Source organism: Scyliorhinus torazame, chromosome 19, assembly GCF_047496885.1.
Source record: "Scyliorhinus torazame isolate Kashiwa2021f chromosome 19, sScyTor2.1, whole genome shotgun sequence".
Taxonomy (NCBI): domain Eukaryota; kingdom Metazoa; phylum Chordata; class Chondrichthyes; order Carcharhiniformes; family Scyliorhinidae; genus Scyliorhinus; species Scyliorhinus torazame.
In genome coordinates this window covers 63399847-63420242 of record NC_092725.1, presented here as the reverse complement: position 1 = coordinate 63420242, position 20396 = coordinate 63399847, and the positions used below count along the sequence as shown (strand labels likewise).

Sequence of the window (20396 nt, the reverse complement as noted above, 5' to 3'; positions counted from 1 at the left end):
TAAAGCCTATTAGTTATGATTCACCTTGTCTCGAGAGTAATTGATTGTGCATCAGCATGTAAGTGTCATCGATTTTCATGGAGGGTATGAGGGACCATCGACCAAGGGTGGAGGGGCATAAGTTGGCAAAGGGTCATGGGTAAGACCTTTTGAACTTAAATTTCAAAAGGATCCCTCATCAGCACTATAGTTCATGACACTTCTGAGGGGCTGTGAACCATGAGTCCATAAAAAGCTGGCCCAACTCCATGAAAATTTCAGAGGGCTACGAAATGCCTATCCCCACAATGGAACTGGTCAGGTTGGGAGTGCAGGGTGTGGGTCCGTCACCCACACCAGTCCAAGCCCTTATCGCACACTGGTAAAAATTTGGCATGCCCAGATGGGGACATGAATCCTGGAATCGGATCCCGGCCTCCATTTTAAAAGGTCCATGGAGTCTCACTGAATCTGCAGAAATCAGTCCAATAACTATTTTGCTTTCACTCTGGGTGCTGCCTGGTCTGATGTGTGTTTCTGGCATGTCCCATTTCTATTTGAGGGGAATACAAACTTGCTTCTACAGCTGCCTTTTCACTTATTTCTCCCTCCAGGTGAGCAGACATTTGGGCCTAAGGGTTATTTTATAACTTGGGTAGGTAGCCAAGTGTTGAAGATGAGAACACTGCTGCTGAGTCTATACATTCATAAGCTTTTATTCAGAGAGACACACACACATAGCATATCATACACCTTAAATAAACATCCATAGTTTCTACCTGCTCATGAGTACAGGTGACTCCCCAATTATTGCTGAAGACCTGAATATAATTAATACCAAATTGCTAAATAATTAACAAGGTTTTCACCAGAAAGATGTGGATTTCACCAGAAAATGGGAACAAACATCTTATCAGAACTTGAGTGAAAATCTTGGCCATTGATGGGGATTGTGCCTGCGATAATTTACAGTGTTTTCTCGATGTTATTTGTTTTGCCTATATCCACATGAGATTATAAATTCCCAAGGTTTCAACTTAAAACAGTTTCTGAGGCTCCGTCCCATTTAGCCATGATATTCGTAAATAGTTTGGATGTTGTAGGCCGAACAGCTTCGTCATTATAAGTGGAAGAACTGAAGTATCAGTTTTTTTATCCCTTTCATCCACTAAACATGGCCCTTATAAATGTGGTTGTAAATTGAATGGGGTAATGTTACAACCAGCACACCACAACTACCTTCCAAGAACGTATGTGCAAATAGTGTCAACTCAGCCACACGGGGAAAGTGCTTTTCTTCTTCTTAGTTTAAATGATTGCAATACATTCTTCTGGAACTGAAGAAGCTGAACGACGTGTGGAATAAACTCTCATTTTGTTTTCCAGGTGACTATTTCAGAAAATGCTGGGCTGGACTACGAAACTCAATCCAATTACGGCCTCTTAATCTATGTTGAGGATGAGAAGGGCAATGCGGACTTCCAAATGCTTACAGTTTTATTAAGTGACGTTGATGAACCCCCAAGGTTCCTGGATAATCTAGCAAATGGAGGTGGGCAGAGCTATACACACTTGTAAATGAGAATGGGCAGGTTTTATGGATGGCATTATACAACTATTTTCAACCTCTTTGCAAGTATAGTTTAAAAGTACACCCTTGGTTTAGATCTATTCGCTATTATGGAAACATGGCTACAAAGCAATATAGATTCAGAAATAAATATTCGAAGATGCAAACATTTTGAAAAAACAGACAAAATGGATACTGAGGAGTAGCAACCCTGATAGTAAAGGATGACATAAGAGCAGTAGTAAAGAAGAATCTTGGCTCAAAAGATTAGCAAATAGGACCTGCATCATAGGAGATTTGGAAAGGCAAAGATCAGAAAGTGCTGGTGGGAGTAGTTCATAGATATGCTCAACAGCAGATATACCATGGACAGAGCATTCAGCAAGAATAATTGGAGCTTGTAACAAAGGCAGTGTTATAATCGTGGTGTACTTCAATCTTCTTATAGACTGGGTGAATCAAACTAGCGAAGGTAAGCATGTAGAATGCTTTCACAACGGTTTCTTGCAACAGAATATTTAAGGAACCAAACAGGGATAAAGCTAGTTTAGATCTAATATTATGTAACGAGGCAGGTTTTATTAGAAATCTCATTGTAAAAGATCTGCTGGGGAGAAGTGACCATGGTATGATTGAATCCATGTTGAGGGTGACACACTCCAGCCCCAAACAAAAATCTTAGACTTAAACAAAGCCAATAGCACAGGCATGTGGGAAGATCTGAGAAAGGCTGGTTGGGTGAATTATCTAAAAGGATGGCAGTAAATAAACAAAAAGAAACAATTCATGATGTTCAACAAAATACATTCCATTAAAAACAAAAACTCAGCAAGAAAGATCCATTCGGGGCTTACTTGTTAAGTTAAGGATAGTGTTAAGTTAGGTTACTTACTTACTTGTTAAGTTAAGGATAACTCTAATTTGCAAAGTAATTTTATTGCAGTGTTAGCCTACTTGTGACAATAAAAAGATTATTATTAGGAAGCTTGAGGACAGAGAAAGTTTTAGAAATCAGAAGGTTGACAAAAAAGGGGGAGGGAAAGAGAATGAGAATAAGTTAGCCAGGAATATTAAAAAAGATTGTAAGACTTTTTACAAGAATATAAAAAGAAAGAGGGTAGCTAGAGGAAATAGTTAGTCCTTCAGAGGCATAGAGGAGAGAGATTATCATGGGTAATGAGGAAATGGCAGAGATATTTAACAAATATTTTGTGTCTTACTTCACAATTAAAGACAAATTACATGCTAGAAATAGATGGTAATAAAGGTTTAATAAGGATATGGGGAGTCCACACCGAGTAAAATAAGAAACAAAGTTTGATTTACACAAACAAAATGTATACTACCCCATAGCCCCCTCCCGGGTTCCTCTCTGGTCCACCTTTTATACAGAGGTTAATAGAGATCCCGCCCCGAGCAGGGAAGCTCGTACTCCGTAAGGATAACGAGGAAGGCAATCATTCCCATAGGTTCCGTGCGAGATGTTACAAAGGGGTCTAATAAGAATGAGGAGCTTGCGGTAATTCGTATCAGAACAGAAAGGATATTGGAGAAGCTTCAGGGGCCAAAAGCTGACAAAGCCCCAGGATCTAATGGGTTACAGCGTAAGGTTCTAAAAGAAGTAGCTGCGGAATAGTGAATTCTAGAATAGTTCCAGCACGTTGGAAGTTAGCAATTGTGACATTGCGATTCAAGAAAGAATGAAAAGAGAAAATTGGGAACTGCAGACCATTTAACCTGACATCAGTCATCAGGAAAACACTGGAATCTATTATTAAGGGAGTCTTAACTGCACTCCCAGTATGGTCAGACAAAGCCAATATGGGTTTCTGAACATTACGGGGCCAATTTTCAGCATGCATTCACCATCAGAAAGAACAGAGAAGCGGACAGAAAATCCAGAGAGAATTGCATTTCCCTATTTTCCACGTTACATCACGGCGTGAACCCTCACAAAGGGCGAGAACCCAATTTTAATGGATTTTGATCCTTCCTCAAACCTCGCCAACGTGACATTGTGTCGGTGAGGTTTAGAACAGGTTTTGAAAGATGAGATTCAGTCCAGCGGATCCCTCTGAGGGTGCCAAGATAAATATAGCTCCCAGGCGAGAGGGAAATGCTGCCGCTGGCACTTCCTCCTTCCACAGGTTGGAACTGCCATGTGTGGGGAAAGTGGGCAGTGATGGGGGGGGTAATTGCAGACATGGTGAGGAGCATGTAGTGAGGAGGGGGAAACACCAGCAATACTTCTGTGGTGGTGGGCGAGGGCCCCGATGATTGTCCGGGGAGTGGAGGGAGCCCTCGATATGTCCGTGGTGGGGGGAAGTGGGTGTTCCTCTTCAATGCTGATCAAGGCGCCCTTTAAAGATTGCGCCCTGATCTCTGTGGGGTGTGAAAACTGAGTATGTGGAGAAGGCCTTGGGCTCTATTAGGCTCTCCCCACCTCCACCCCACCAGAGTTATGATGTAAACCATGTCCATTCATTTATTTTACTCAGAGAGTCTCAAAGGTAGAAGAAAAAAATGGTCTTTGTAGCTGGAGATCTACATGCCACTTTTCAGTCGAAGCCGGACACTTGCTCAAATTCCACCCGGTACCTCCTGCCAACACAAAATGGCTGCTGAATCTAGTCTGTATGTGCGCTATTATGATCCTGCACCAGAACCCAACAGTTACTCGGATACTGGCCAGAAACCCCAATATTTTATTTAAACTTTGTAAGACTGTGATGAAAGGATGTCTTGCTCCAGGAGAAATTTCACACAAAAGAGGGATATGGTAAATTAAAACAAACTTTATTACTGACACAGTATTAAAATATCTTTAACATCACACAAGAAAATAGCTCACAATTACTCCTTAAATAATGCTAATCAATACAGTGACACAATAACCATTAACTGCTATCTTTACTCACACTCAAACAACAAAACCATCTCAGGTCACAATCCATTTCAAATGCAATTAGCAGAAATACTTGCTGTAAAGAGATATCTTAGATAATACTCTGAGAAAGAGAGATCTTTTGAGACTGCGTGAAAGAAAGAGAGCTGACATCCTGGGCGAAATTCTCCCCCAACGGCGCGATGTCCGCCGACTGGCGCCAAAGACGGCGCCAATCAGACGGGCATCGCGCCGGCCCAAAGGTGCGGAAGCTCCGCATCTTTGGCGGCCTAGCCCCAACATTGAGGGGCTAGGCCGACGCCGGAGGGATTTCCGCCCCGCCAGCTGGCGGAAATGGCGTTTGTTTCCCCGCCAGCTGGTGCGGAAATGCGGCGCATGCGCGGGAGCGTCAGCAGCCGCTGAAAGTTTCCCGCGCATGCGCAGTGGGGAGAGTCTCTTCCGCCTCCGCCATGGTGGAGGCCGTAGCGGAGGCGGAAGGGAAAGAGTGCCCCCACAGCACAGGCCCGCCCGCGGATCGGTGGGCCTCGATCGTGGGCCAGGCCACCGTGGGGGCACCCCCGGGGTCAGATCGCCCCGCGCCCCCCCCCAGGACCCCGGAGCCCGCCCACGCCGCCTGGTCCCGCCGGTAAATACCAGGTTTGATTTACGCCGGCGGGACAGGCAATTTCTGGGCGGGACTTCGGCCCATCCGGGCCGGAGAATTGAACGGGGGGTCCCGCCAACCGGCGCGGCCCGATTCCCGCCCCCGCCCAATCTCCGGTACCGGAGACTTCGGCGGGGGTGGGGGCGGGATTCACGGCGGCCAACGGCCATTCTCTGACCCGGCGGGGGGTCGGAGAATGACGCCCCCTGTCAGAATAATGCAGAATCTCTGGCTGTATTCTTCAGCAACATTCTCAGCTCCCCTTCCAGCCAAAAAACTAACTCTGAGAACCTCAACAGCTGACTGCTTAAGCTCCTGTCCCCTCACATTAACTACATCATCTTACTGAGCTGAACATAATGTTTCTAATTATCTATTCCCCAGGGAACCCTCTTAATATAAATAAGTCAATTAGCCCAAACTTTTATGATGCTTTAATTGCACCTCTGTCTCCAAAAAGCCTAGCTGTCTTTTAAACCAGGATTGCAGCAGTCACATACTACCCCAGGCTTTTAACCCTTACTGCACCAAATACATATAATACAATATATCGGAAATTTCTACATTCATCACAGCGCACTGTCCCACGCATGCACAGAACGTGAATGACAATACTTTGCTGAACCGCGCTGACAGTACACCTCTGCGCTCATGTAAATGACATCAGTATGCAAATCTAAGTAATTCTGAGTTCCTATTTTGCAATATAATAATCTTTTATCGTCAGAAGTACGAAGTTACTGTGAAAAGCCCCTAGTCGCCACATTCCGGCGCCTGTTCAGGTAAGCCGGTATGGGAATTGAATCCCGCTGCTGGCCTCGTTCTGCATTACAAACCAACTGTCTAGCCCACTGAGCTAAACTGGCCCATATAATATATGTATCCAGTTATTATATTTGTGCAACCGTAACCATAGTATTGCTTCAATGTCATTTACAATTGGATATTGAGATAATTGTCACAAATCAAATCTTAAATTGTTTTCAGAGAGGTTGACTTCACTGGCGATCAAAGAATTGTAGGAAGCTGCTGACTACATATGGCTGGCGATTGACAAGTAAAAGCTTGAAATACAAACAGATGAATTTAATTACAAAAGATTTATAACAATATTGTGTCTACCATAACTGCATTGTGCATAGGATAAAATTATTGGTGAAGAGCAAAATATATCTGAGCTTTATGCTCAATAAATACTAACTACAACACCTTGACTGCATTCGCTTGTTATAATCCAGTGTTGAAAATGCTCTGTTTTCAAGTTTTACACTGATCATTTAGGCTCTTCTTTCAATAAACAATATATTTAACAGGCAATTTGCAGGGTTTGTGTGAATTGTAGGAGCAAATATGAAAGATTATCTGAGTTATTAAATCATTATTGATCGCAAACTGCCTCTGTATATATATTTGAATATAAACCCCAGCAGTTTGTGCTCAGTAAGAGAGCTGCCTTTATTTAATAACTCAGACAATCTTTTATAGTTACTCCTGTAATTAAATATACTATTACAATTTCCAGCAATATATAAATTTGAGAATCCTGCTTTGGCAACCAGCTAATGTAACAGCCCATTGACAGATCGTGTGGTGTGACCCCAGACAAATTTGGAACTACTTAAAATATTCCATCATATATTTATTGCATGAAATACTTACTGAGAATAGACAGAGCATGTGATATATTGGTGCCTTCTGGAACATGCAGCCTTTACATGCTCGTGGGTTTAAAACAGACAGTCGCAAGTATTGTCCATTTTGAATTGTTACAATGTAAAGTAATTTAAGTAAATATTTCCATCAATTAATTTGACGTTTATTCTTTAACATTGGTCAACTGCCATGTTAATGTAAGTAACCCCCAATTATTTCACAAACTATCAGGCAGAAACAAATTTTGAATTATGAAAATGTATTTTTATTATAAAACACGGGTGTGATTTTTTGACCGCCGCCATTTTTGGTCCTGGCCACTGCGGACTCTGTCGCTCATTATTATTGTGATGTGGAGATGCCGGCGCTGGACTGGGGTGGACACAATAAGAAATCTCACAACACTAGGTTAAAGTCCAACAGGTTTATTTGAAATCACAAGCTTTCGGAGCACTGCTCCTACATCAGGTGAACTTTGGGACTTTAACCGGGTGTTGTGAGACTTCTTACTGTGCTCATTATGATGTAAGGGAGTAACAGAATCAACTATGCTTGCCTGGCATTAGCTGCAAATGCTGCCTTTTTTGAAAGGGAGATCGTGGTTAAACAATTCAGGGTTTTCTGAGGATGTAGCTGGAAAGGTAGTTGAAGGGGAACTAGTAGATGTGCGAAATTTGGATTTCATTGAGTCTATTAAGGGCTGAGATAGACAGACTCCGGAAATTGGGCGATATGGGGAACAGGCAGGAAAGTAGAGCCAAGGCAAAAGATCAGACATGATTGGATTGAATGGTAGAACCAGCTTGAGGGGCTGTATGGTCGACCCCGTTTATAATAATTTTTATTCTCACAAGGAGGCTTACATCAACACTGCAATGAAGTTACTGTGAAAAGCCCCTAGTTGCCACATTCCGGCGCCTGTTCGGGTATACGGAGGGAGAATTTAAAATCTCAAATTACCTAATAGTTCATCTTTCGGGACTTGTGGGAGGAAACTGGAGCACTGGGTGAAAAGCCACGCAGACACAGGGAGAACGTGCAGTCTCTGCACAGACAGTGACCCAAGCTGTGAATCGAGCCTGGGACCCTGCCACTGTGAAACCACCGTGCTAACCATTGTTCTTATGATACTCTTACTTCTGGGTCGAGTCCCGTCAGAGGTCGCCAATAATGTTGCTATATTTACTCGCTATAAATATGGCAGTCAATAAGGTTGCCCTTCTTTTGTCTAGATATTGACATTATATTGTTTTCAGAGTCGCCAGGTATCAAATGATACCACCACAAGGTTCAACCAGATATCGATCAAAGACCCAACAACCAGTTAGTTAGTTCAAGTTCAATAATACTTTATTTCCACACAAGATTAACTTATACATGCAACATAAACACTACGAGCTAAATTACACCTAACACTATGACAACCTGTACTTAACTTCAGGCACCCGGCTTATGTCAGAGGAACAGTGGCCTTTGTTCGAATCTGGATCTGCTGGGTCTGGAGAAGTAACTGCGGTTCAGCTGGGCTCATCCTTCTGGTAGCGGGTGTTGAACTTGGACTTGCTTCTGGTGGTGCTACGATTGGAGGTGGACGTCGCTGGAGCGCCAGGTCCAAAAGAGATTGAACACATGGCAGCGTCTCTCTTTATCCTTGGGGAGTTTTGCGCTCTTTTGGGCGGTCCTTAGGTTTGGATCCAATAATTCGGCAGACTTCGATCACTGCCTTCGATCTGAGCCAATAAAGGGGCGGATGCCTTGATGGCTGGGCATGTCCTAAGCGGTCATTGACCTTGCTGTTTATGCTTCCTGAGTAAAGGGAGTGGTGCCGATGTGTCTGGAATTGTATCTGATACCTGAGTACCAGTCCTTTGTCTTAAGGAAATGGGTAATTAGAATGCAAATCTGCTGGGGGTTTCAATATTGTCTGGTTCACTGCTTACAAATATACATTCAGGCTCTGCGCCTGCCTGAATCTATAAAAATTCTAAGGGGGCACTATAACATTCAATCTTTCATTTAACTTCTTTACACAAAGGGGAACTTCTAACTGTCCTTACCTAAACCACACTTATGCTGCTAGCTAATAACCAAAAGAACTTATATTACAGTACAAAAATTTAAACAATAGCAGCATCACATTTCTACTTAAACGTATCACATTTACAGACAATGAATCTTTTATTGAAAACCGCTGAATTTATTAGTCAGAAAAGGGGTTCAAAAATAATGTGGTGTCTTTTGAAGTCCAAGAAAAGGGGATCTGAGTGTATATATTGGGGAGTGGGAGGCTCTCCTTCACCATTTCAGAAGTCTAAGTGTCTGAACGACACTGCATAGTATTGCAATAACTAATAGGGCTTCTACCCTGTATGAGAGGGAATACCATTTTACGATGTTTTCGCACCATGTGGGGGTATCAATGTTTATTTCCATGTGAGGTGTGGTGTCCGGGCTAGGGGTATCATGTGGTATGGTTGTGTTTGGGGCCAATGTGGTGTGAGTTACAGGGGCCGTCGACGCGCGCAACTGTAGTGATTCAACGATGATCATGATGGAGGCCATCAGTTCTGTCTTCATCTTGTCTTTTGGTCTTTGTATCCTCGTATATTCCTGGGGGTGCAAGCATAATATCTATTATTACCTTTGTTTAATATCTCGTTTGTCTGTCCATTTCTCCATAATATCAATTTCCCATTAGCATTTTCACCATGTGAGACTCCCTCATTTTTTTTTTTAAACCAACCGTTTTGGAGACAAGACATCCGAGAAAAAAAAAAAATTCTGCCACAGTGCGAGCAATCTCGCAGCCTGTGGTCGATGCGTTGAGTGGGCGGACAATTTCTCCGTCCAGAGTGGAGGTAGTTTTCCATTGCAGCAGATTTTGTTTCAACCAAGTGTGTTGAATATGTAAATAGCAGTTGGGGGTAGCGACCGAAGGGTCGTCCGAAAGCAAAAAAAAACTGTGGCAAAGTGCATTCTTTAAACCACACCTAAAAGAATGCTAAAAGAGTTTTGAAAAGAACTTTCCAAATCAGTGGGACATGGGGTGCGTATGAGCCGCGGCAGGGCAAGAATGGGTGGAATCCCCGGGTAGGCCGGTGATCAGTGCCGTTGCTCCACTACCCGAGCTTGACTGACCAAATACATAGGGGGTCCTCAGGCAGGGCGGGGATTAGTGCTGTTACTCCACTGCCTGGGTGTCCTTACAAGAACGGAAAGAATTTGAATATCTATGGACTTCCGACAAACTTGTTCCTTTAACTACCATTTTGGCATCAAAAGAGTAGTTATGACTGCAGCAAGAAATTCAGCATGAGTCCGAAAGAAGAGACTGTCTCAAAAAATTTAGTGAGAGGTCGACACAAATAGTGATACAAAAGACAAGCATTCAACATTTAAAAATAACAAATTAAAGAAAGAAAGGCGGGCAGGCTCCATCAGAAAATTGGACACCGTAAATCTCAATCGGTTCCTTTCTCTCATCATCTGGACACCTCAGGGTTCCATTCCGAATAGGGTCATAAAGGGGTTAGCATGATGAGAGTCAGACTCTGAGTCATCACCATCTCTCGGTTGCCAAACTCGGGTCTGGCGGTTCTGTGTCATGGCCGCATGGGCCGTCGTGGGATCCATTTCATAATTTCTTGTCAACCGACAAGAGTTATCACGGTGCCATTGTTTCTTGGCAAAGGGGAAGTTGTATCGTCGGGCGGTGGGTCTGGTTCTGGTTGAGGCAAATAAATGGTATCTGAGGGGCCAAACATATCTTGGTTGGTGTTACTGGGGCTGTAGTAACTGGGGCCTGGTCTGTCTTGCCATTGGTATGTTGCCTGCCCGGTGCTCGGGTGCGGGACATCTCTGACCGGCTTGAAAGGATACTGGAGAGGGAGGGGGAGGATCCAGCTGTTGTGGGCCATGTCGGTACCAACAACATAGGCAAGTCTAGAAAAGAGGACCTGTTTAGAGATTATAAAGACCTAGGATTCAAATTAAAAAACAGGTCCTCAAGGGTCATAATCTCTGGATTACTGCCTGAGCCACGTGCAAATTGGCATAGGGAGGCAAGGATAAGGGAAGTTTACACGTGGCTGAAAGAGTGGTGTGGGAAAGAGGGGTTCCTTTTCATGGGACACTGGCATCAGTTTTGGGACAGGAGGGACCTATACCGTTGGGATGGTCTCCACCTGAACCGAGCTGGGACCAGTGTTCTGGCGAAAAGAGTAAATAGGGTGGTCAATAGGACTTTAAACTAGAGATTGGGGGGGAAGGGAAAGTCAGGGAACCAAGAGGTGAAGTAATCAGTGGGAAGCGTAGCTGCTTAGGAATACAAAAAAGCACGAAAAGACAGAACTCAGGAGAGGTTACGGTAGTCCCCATCCCACAAAATATGACACAGTGTATGGAAAGGCTCAGTAAACCAAGGTCCACCACACTAAGAAAACAAAAAGGGACGGTCAATAGAGAATTAAAGGTGCTATATTTAAATGCGCGCAGTGTACGGAGCAAGGTAGATGAGCTTGTGGCCCAGATTGTGACTGGCAGGTATGATGTGGTAGGCATCACAGAGACGTGGTTGCAGGGGGTTCAGGACTGGCATTTAAACGTCCAGGGATTCGCAACCTATCGAAAAGACAGAGAGGTGGGCAGAGGGGGCGGGGTTGCCTTGTTAATTAGGAATGAAATTAAATCAATAGCACTAAACGGCATAGGGTCAGATGATGTGGAGTCTGTGTGGGTAGAGTTGAGGAACCACACCGGCAAAAAACCCATAATGGGAGTTATGTACAGGCCTCCGAACAGTGGTCAGGACCAGGGGCACAAAATGCACCACGAAATAGAAAGTGCATGTCAGAAAGGCAAGGTCACAGTGATCATGGGGGACTTCAATATGCAGGTGGACTGGGTAAATAATGCTGCCAGTGGACCCAAGGAAAGGGAATTCATTGAATGTTTACAGGAGGTCTTTTTGGAACAGCTTGTGATGGAGCCCACGAGGGAACAGGCTATTCTGGACTTAGTGTTATGTAATGAGCCAGACTTGATTAAAGATCTTAAAGTAAGGGAACACTTAGGAGGCAGTGATCATAATATGGTAGAATTCAATCTCCAATTTGAAAGAAAGAAGGTAGAATCAGATGTAAAGGTGTTACAGTTAAATAAAGGTAACTACAGGGGCATGAGGGAGGAGCTGACGAAAATCGACTGGGAGCAGAGCCTAGTGGGAAAGACAGTAGAACAGCAATGGCAGGAGTTTCTGGGAGTAATTGAGGACACAGTACAGAGGTTCATCCCAAAGAAAAGAAAGATTATCAGAGGGGGGATTAGGCAGCCATGGCTGACAAAGGAAGTTAGGGAATGCATCAAACCAAAAGAGAAAGCCTATAATGTGGCAAAGAGTAGTGGGAAGTCAGAAGATTGGGAAGGCTACAAAAACAAACAGAGGATAACAAAGAGAGAAATAAGGAAAGAGAGGATCAATTATGAAGGTAGGCTAGTCAGTAACATTAGGAATGATAGTAAAAGTTTTTTTAAATACATTAAAAACAAACGGGAGGCAAAAGTAGACATTGGGCCGCTCCAAAATGACGCTGGTAATCTAGTGATGGGAGACAAGGAAATAGCTGAGGAACTAAATAAGTACTTTGCGTCAGTCTTCACAGTAGAAGACATGAGTAATATCCCAACAATTCAGGAGAGTCAGGGGCAGAGTTGAATATGGTAGCCATCACAAAGGAGAAAGTGCTAGAGAAACTAAGAGGTCTAAAAATTGACAAATCTCCGGGCCCAGATGGGCTACATCCTAGAGTTCTAAAGGAGATAGCTGAAGAAATAATGGAGGCGTTAGTTATGATCTTTCAAAAGTCACTGGAGTCAGGGAAAGTCCCAGAGGATTGGAAAATCGCTGTTGTAACCCCCCTGTTCAAGAAGGGAACAAGGAAAAAGATGGAAAATTATAGGCCAATTAGCCTAACCTCGGTTGTTGGCAAGATTCTAGAATCCATTGTTAAGGATGAGATTTCTAAATTCTTGGAAGTGCAGGGTCGGATTAGGACAAGTCAGCATGGATTTAGTAAGAGGAGGTCATGCCTGACAAACCTGTTAGAGTTCTTTGAAGAGATAACAAATAGGTTAGACCAAGGAGAGCCAATAGATGTTATCTATCTTGACTTCCAAAAGGCCTTTGATAAGGTGCCTCGCGGGAGACTGCTGAGTAAAATAAGGGCCCATGGTATTCGAGGCAAGGTACTAACATGGATTGATGATTGGCTGTCAGGCAGAAGGCAGAGAGTTGGGATAAAAGGTTATTTTTCGGAATGGCAACCGGTGGTGAGTGGTGTCCCGCAGGGTTCAGTGTTGGGGCCACAGCTGTTCTCTTTATATATTAACGATCTAGATGACGGGACTGGGGGCATTCTGGCTAAGTTTGCCGATGATACAAAGATAGGTGGAGGGGCAGGTAGTATGGAGGAGGTGGGGAGGCTGCAGAAAGATTTAGACAGTTTAGGAGAGTGGTCCAAGAAATGGCTGATGAAATTCAACGTGGGCAAGTGCGAGGTCTTGCACTTTGGAAAAAAGAATAAAGGCATGGACTATTTTCTAAACGGTGACAAAATTCATAATGCTGAAGTGCAAAGGGACTTGGGAGTCCTAGTCCAGGATTCTCTAAAGGTAAACTTGCAGGTTGAGTCCGTAATTAAGAAAGCAAATGCAATGTTGTCATTTATCTCAAGACGCTTGGAATATAAAAGCAGGGATGTACTTCTGAAGTTTTATAAAGCATTAGTTAGGCCCCATTTAGAATACTGTGAGCAATTTTGGGCCCCACACCTCAGGAAGGACATACTGGCACTGGAGCGGGTCCCGCGGAGATTCACACGGATGATCCCAGGAATGGTAGGCCTAATATACGATGAACGTCTGAGGATCCTGGGATTATATTCATTGGAGTTTAGGAGGTTGAGGGGCGATCTAATAGAAACTTACAAGATAATGAATGGCTTAGATAGGGTGGACGTAGGGAAGTTGTTTCCATTAGCAGGGGAGACTAGGACCCGGGGGCACAGCCTTAGAATAAAAGGGAGTCACTTTAGAACAGAGATGAGGAGAAATTTCTTCAGCCAGAGAGTGGTGGGTCTGTGGAATTCATTGCCACAGAGGGCGGTGGAGGCCGGGACTTTGAGTGTCTTTAAGACAGAAGTTGATAAATTCTTGATTTCTCGAGGAATTAAGGGCTATGGAGAGAGAGCGGGTAAATGGAGTTGAAATCATCCATGATTGAATGGTGGAGTGGACTCGATGGGCTGAATGGCCTTACTTCCGCTCCTATGTCTTATGGTCTTATGGTCTTATGGTCAGGGATCTCAAGTAAGTCCGTTGTGCTTTTACTGTCGCTATCGCTATCGGCCGAATCAAGTCCGAGCTGGAAAATCGTCGCTGGGGCAGAGTCAAAGTCGTGCTGTCCTGGCTGGGGGAGGTTGGATTAGGTTGCCAGTGGGCGGGTCGTAGTTGTCTGCTATTGCCAGTGAAATGTAGTGTGAGTGGCTGCACTGAGTTCCATAAACCTTAAGTTGGTTTATATGAAACTATCCTGATTTTCCGTTTGGATATGTAATTTTATATACTGAGGGGCTTACTTTATCAGAAATCGAGTAAGGTCCTGCAAATTTGGGGGAGAGGAATTAACTCGGATTGTATAGGGAGACCATCACCTGCTGTCCGACTGTATATTCTACCGGGTGTACTGTTTTATCAAAGCAGGCCTTACTCTGCTTTTTCCTCGTGCCTAGTCGAACAGCTGCAGCGAGCTGGGCTGCTTTAATATTTTCCATTACTTGTTGGACTGCTTTTTCGTGGGTGAGGGCGGTGACTGTGGGGCTGGCCAAATCAAGTCCAAACAAATACTTGGTACCGTTCATGGGTCGTCCGGTCATGAGGGTGTGAGGGGTGTAGCCTGTTGAACTCGACACCGTGTTTCTAATAAACATCAGTGCAAATGGGAGAACTGTGTCCCATGTCGTGTTGTGCTGTTGCACCATTTTCCTAATCGTTTTTTTAGGTTTCGATTCATGCGTTCCACAATGCCGCTGGATTGTGGGTGATAGGTAATATGAAACTTTTGTTTCATGCCGAAAATTGTTCGAACATTTTTCATCACTGTTCCTGTAAAATACGAACCTTGGGCCGATTCAATACTATGGGGGAGTCCCCATCTTGTAAATATTTGTTGAGTTAGAATTTTTGCTTTCGCTTTAGACGCGTTTGTCCTGGAATGAAATGCTTCAACCCATTTTGTGAAGGTATCGATCACTACCAACATATATTTAAAACCATTTCTGCAGGGGGGAAGGGGACCAATGTAATTTAGTTGTAAGTTCGCCCATGGGCCATTAACAGGGCGGGTGTGTCTTAGCTGACCTTTCTTTGCGTACCTGTCTGGGTTGTTCTGAGCGCAAATTAAACAGTTTTCAATGTAATGGGTGACATCTGTTTTTAAATCGGGCCACCAGCAGAGAGGTCTTAGGTGGGCATGTCCGTGTCCGTCATGAAATTGACAAATAATCTGGTTCCTGTCCTGGGTGGGGACCACATAAATACCATTCTTTAATATAATTCCGTCCTGAATTGTTAAAGTGCCTTTGAATTTGTCGTAGGGTGCTGGGGAATCACCTCTTAAAATTTCCTTAAGCATGTCGTCTGCGTTTTGCGCCTGTGCTAAATCTTGAATATTGGTCTGTGTGACCTGGACTGCGTGTACTGGATCACTCGCGGGGGGTTGCCAAAAGTGACCATGTCGTGATCCAGCTTTTGCTAGGGCGTCTGCATTTACATTAGCGGGTGGGGAGGAACGATGATGGCTTCTAACCTGATGCCATATTTGCAGTCTTAAGCTTCTTCGAAAATGTGCTTTAGTAATGGCGCTGAGGGTAGGGGTTTACCGTCGGCGGATATAAATCCTCTAGAGTCCCACAGGGGCAGGAATTCTGTCAAACTGTTGCAAACATATAAACTGTCCGAATATATATCCGCGGGGGTCGGGAACGAATTTGGATGCTGCACAATGTATGCGATGGCTGCTGACTCGGCTGCCTGTGAACCTAAATGCCCTGGTAACTTTAATGATATCCCCTCTAATGCGCGTCCCTGCGCGTCTTCTACATATATGCCACACCCTGTAATCCTTTTCCCATTATCAATGTGGAGGAGCCATCTACATATATTTTAAGAGATTTATCTGTGGGCTGGGTTCTCTGTGGTCTGATGCCTGCTTTTGTCGGTAACGATTTAGGAATAAAAGGTCCTATGTTGTGCCTGGCTGCAATGATTTCGCACTCATGTGGGGTTCCTGCATACTGTAAATTATCTGCCAAAAACGTGTATGTCTTTGTCCTTTTCACTGTGATGTCACGTCCTTGTAGGAGTAGGGTCCAGCGCGCTGCTCTAATTTGGCTTACTGTACCGTCCTTCAGCCTACCACCTAACAGTAATTGTGTTGGGGTGTGCTCGGTCAAAATGATTACGGGATGGAGTCCTGTTATGTACACGAAGTACTGAACAGCCCAAAAGCCTGCGAGCAAATGCCTTTCGCAGGCTGAACATTCTTGCTCTACCGGATCTAAAACCCGTGAGGCCAAGGCTATGGGTCCTAAACGATCATGCCTTTCCTGGAGAAGTACGGCCAAAGGTGTGGGTCTGGTGCCTGCAAAGCGGGAGCTGTACCTAGGGCACGTTTTAGTGCATCGATGGCATCCGTGTGCCATTTCCATGGGGCCTGTTTCTTAAGGAGCTCGGAAAGTGGGGCTGCCTTTGTGGCGAAACCGTCTATATCGTTCCTGCAATAACCAACCAGTCCTAAAAATGACCGGAGTGCTGTAACATTATGGGGCAAGGGCAATTTAACAATTGAATCAATACGTTTTTGCTCTATCTCACGTTTACCATGTGTTATAACTGTTCCTAAATAAATGACCTTTTCTTGGAGAATTTGGGCTTTTTTGGTGTTGACTTAACATCCAATTTCTTTTAAGAGACCTAATAGTTCGGAAAGAGGCGAAATGTGCTCTTTCTTGGTGTCAGTCTGTAGGAGCAAGTCGTCCACATACTGAATGAGGCATTCGGGTCGGGAAAATTTTGATAATCCATTCGCCAATTGTCTGTGAAAAATGGAGGGGGTGTTGTGGAAGTCTTGTGGAAGGCATGTCCACGTGTATTGCTGTCCTTGGAAGGTGAACGCAAATTTATACTGGCAATTTGTATCCAATGGAATGGACCAAAAGGCATTGCTAATGTCCAGAACCGTAAAATATTTTGACTGAAGTCCCTGTTTTGACATTGTCTCGGGACTCGTGACAACGGTGGGGGCTGCTAATGGAGTTACTTTATTGAGTTCTCTATAGTCGATGGTCAGTCTCCGTGAACCATCTGGTTTTCTTACGGCCAAATCGGGGCATTGTCTGTTGAGGCTGCGGGCTGAATTACACCTTGATCCAATAAACTTTGAATTACCTTAGCTATATCTCCCTCGGCTTGCTGTGGAAAACCGTATTGTTTCTGGGGCTTAGGATCGGGACCTGTAATGGTGACCATTCCTGGAATTTTACCGCAATCGTGCTTGTGCTGGGCAAACGATGCTTTGTGTTTCTTCAAGACTTCCCTAATTGTTTTGTCCATGGTAATGGTTTGTGCATCAAACCAGTCATCTCCCACTGAGATAATCCTGTGTTCGTAGTCACCTACTGTGAGCGTGGCGGGGCCACTTTTTGGCAAATCTGCATATTAGAGCACGACACTTTAATATACAGTTCCCTGAGGTAACAAAGACGTTGGGATCTATCCTCTTCTCGGACGAGCGCCATTCGGTACTCATCTCCAAAAGGAATGGCACGCTTGGGATCTCCCAGGGGATTGGAGGCTCCCTGGTACATGCCCTCTGGGCAGGGGGATACCCTGGCACTGCTGGTGCAACCTGGGCACCCTGGCACTGCCAAGCTGACCAGGTGGCATCTTTTGCGTGGCAGTGATCGGGCAGGGGGGTGCCCTGTGTGTATGTGAGAGGGGTTGGTGGAGTGAGGGGGAGAAGTGGGGAAAAGGTCCAGGGACCCCCTTACAGTGAGTTGGGGCTTTGGGGTGGGCTTCGGGGGTCGTGTCGGGGACTCTAGAGATCGGGGCACCATTTAAAAGTTGCATCTCGATCTCTCCCTGCACTGAGGAGTTTCGGTGAGTGGGGCACCTCAGTGCAGGAAACGGGACTAAGAGCAGCCTTAGACGTGCGTTCAACACTGAGGCCCCATATCTAACCGGAGTCACGTTAGATAGCGTTGTGATTCCCGGCACTGCGAGCGCTGGGAAAAACATGCAGCTAAATGTGCTCGCTAATGGGATATTTGGTGAAATTGGTGAAATCATTGAAGTCGCTGGCCTGGCCAGGCTAGGCCGGCATTTATTGCCCATCCCTGGTTGCCCTTCAGAAGATGGTGGTGAACTGCCTTCTTGAACTGCTGCAGTCTATGTGGTGTAGGTACACCCGCAGTGACGTTAGGGAGGGAGTTCCAGGAATCTGGCTGGAATTCTCCGACCGTTCACTCCAGCGGGATTCTCTTGTCCTGCTGGCCGTGCACCCCCTCACGGGGGTTTCCTAACGGCATGGGGTGGCTTCAATTGGAATTTTGCCGCCAGCAAATGGCGCGCCGCCGAGAAACACGTGGATGGTGGGCCAGAGAACACCGTCCTTTAGCCCAGGACCAACAATTTCAGTTCCCAGTCAGGTTTGTGAGTGGAAATATATCACTGTCCCCTCACTGTTACTGGGTCCTTCCTGGGCATGAACCTGATTGAGTCATCGGGGATGTCCCAGGAAGATCAGGTTCTGAAATCTCGCTGGCACAAATCCCGTTTTTGGTTTCTCACAAGATTTAGTGGCCATCATGGAATTTATGCCCGCGGCTAACAGGTCTGTTTATACATCAGAGTGATTTACTATAATGGCATTTCCCTGCTCTTCAAGTGCACTTCTGAATTCTTTTCTTGTTCAAACCTTTAAATAATTCCCTCTTAAATGTCTTGATGTACTTAATAGTCACTTATGGTAATGTATTCTATATTCTAATAAAGTTGTAGATATCAAAAGATATCTACCTCTGATATCAATTCTAAATTTACAAGCCCTTGTTACTAATTCACCAGTGGAAGTCTTCTTTTGAGTTTGACTTTCAGGCACTTCTGTGTTTTGAAGACTCCTAGCAGGTTCCCCATATTTGCAAAGTCACTGTATATTACCACAGTATGCTGCGAGTATATGTAATCAGGGTATGTTCCAGGTTTTTAAAATGCATCAATCCAGTTCATAGGAAAGGTGAATGGTGCATTGTCACTTCAGATTCTCTCCATCTCTACCATTGAAACCTGCCACCAACAAAATAAAGAGCCCACTCCAAATGGAATTGAAAGAATCACAACAGCTAAATCAAGAAGAATGGTGGCACAGTGGTTAGTACTGCCGCCTCACAGCGCCAGGGACCCGGGTTCAGTTCCGCACTCAGGTGACTTTGTGGAGCTTGCAATTTTTCCCCGTGTCTGCGTGGGTTTCCTCCGGGTGCTCCGGTTTCCTCCCACAGTCCAAAGATGTGCAGGTTGGGTGGATTGGCCACACTAAATTGCCCTTTAGTGTTAGGGGTTTAGTGGGGTGCGGTGGGGGAGTGGGCTTGGGTGGAGTGCTCTTTCAGGGGGTTGGTGCAGAAACGATGGGCCAAATGGCCTCCTTCTGCAATGAAGGGATTCTATGATACTACGATTTCAACTTGGGCATCACTTTGTTGAATGTGGTCTTTTCATCTATAAGAACCATTATTCTAACAGATCCATCAATAATTGTATGCATAATATCACATCAATATGCTCATTTATTTTGTGTTACTTCACAGCTATATATGTTGACTTTTTGGAGAATTTAGCAGTTGGTGCAATGATATACGAAGTTCAAGCAACTGACCCTGATAGGGATGACAGCATTCTCTCTGTAAGTGACTTCCTAAATAGATGAACACAAGTTGAAACAAGTGAAGAGGGCACTCAGTAATGTGTATACCTCCGCCATACTGTGCTAACTCAATGTTATCATAATTACACAGCCCTTCTTTGGAGCACCTTCTGCTCTAGCTAATGCTCTCTAATCACAAAGCTGAACAGCCATGATCGTATTGAACAGTGGAGCAGGCTCGAGGGACCATATGGCCTACTCCAGTTCCTATTTGTTATGGTCTAATGGTCATGCAAAAGTACGAGTTAGAAGGAGTAGGTCATTCAGCTCCTCAAGCCTACTTCACCATTCAATAGGATCATGGCTGATCCAATTGTGGTTTTAAATCCACATCCCTTACCTCCGGTAACCTTTGACCCCCTTGTTATAGAATCATAGAATTTACAGTGCAGAAGGAAGCCATCAGCCTATAGAGTCTGTACTGGCTCTTGGAAAGAGCACCCTACTTAAGCCCACACCTCCACCCTATCCCCGTAACCCAGTAACTCTGCCTCGCATTTCTGGACCCTAAGGGCCATTTAGCATTGCGAATCCACCTAACCTGCACATCTTTGGACTGTGGGAGGAAACCGGAGCACCCGGATGACACCCACGCAGATACGAGGAGAACGCG

At 44.7% G+C, this 20396-nt stretch overlaps 1 protein-coding gene across 1 annotated transcript in view; it reads left to right on the top strand.

The window, feature by feature from the left end:
- Positions 1 to 20396, top strand: part of LOC140395959 (cadherin-related family member 3-like) — an 80317-nt gene that overhangs the window by 17823 nt on the left and 42098 nt on the right. The window contains exons 3-4 of the mRNA XM_072483986.1: positions 1366 to 1531; positions 19668 to 19762. Coding sequence (XP_072340087.1) covers positions 1366 to 1531; positions 19668 to 19762 — 261 coding nt within the window. The remainder of the gene's footprint in view (positions 1 to 1365; positions 1532 to 19667; positions 19763 to 20396) is intronic.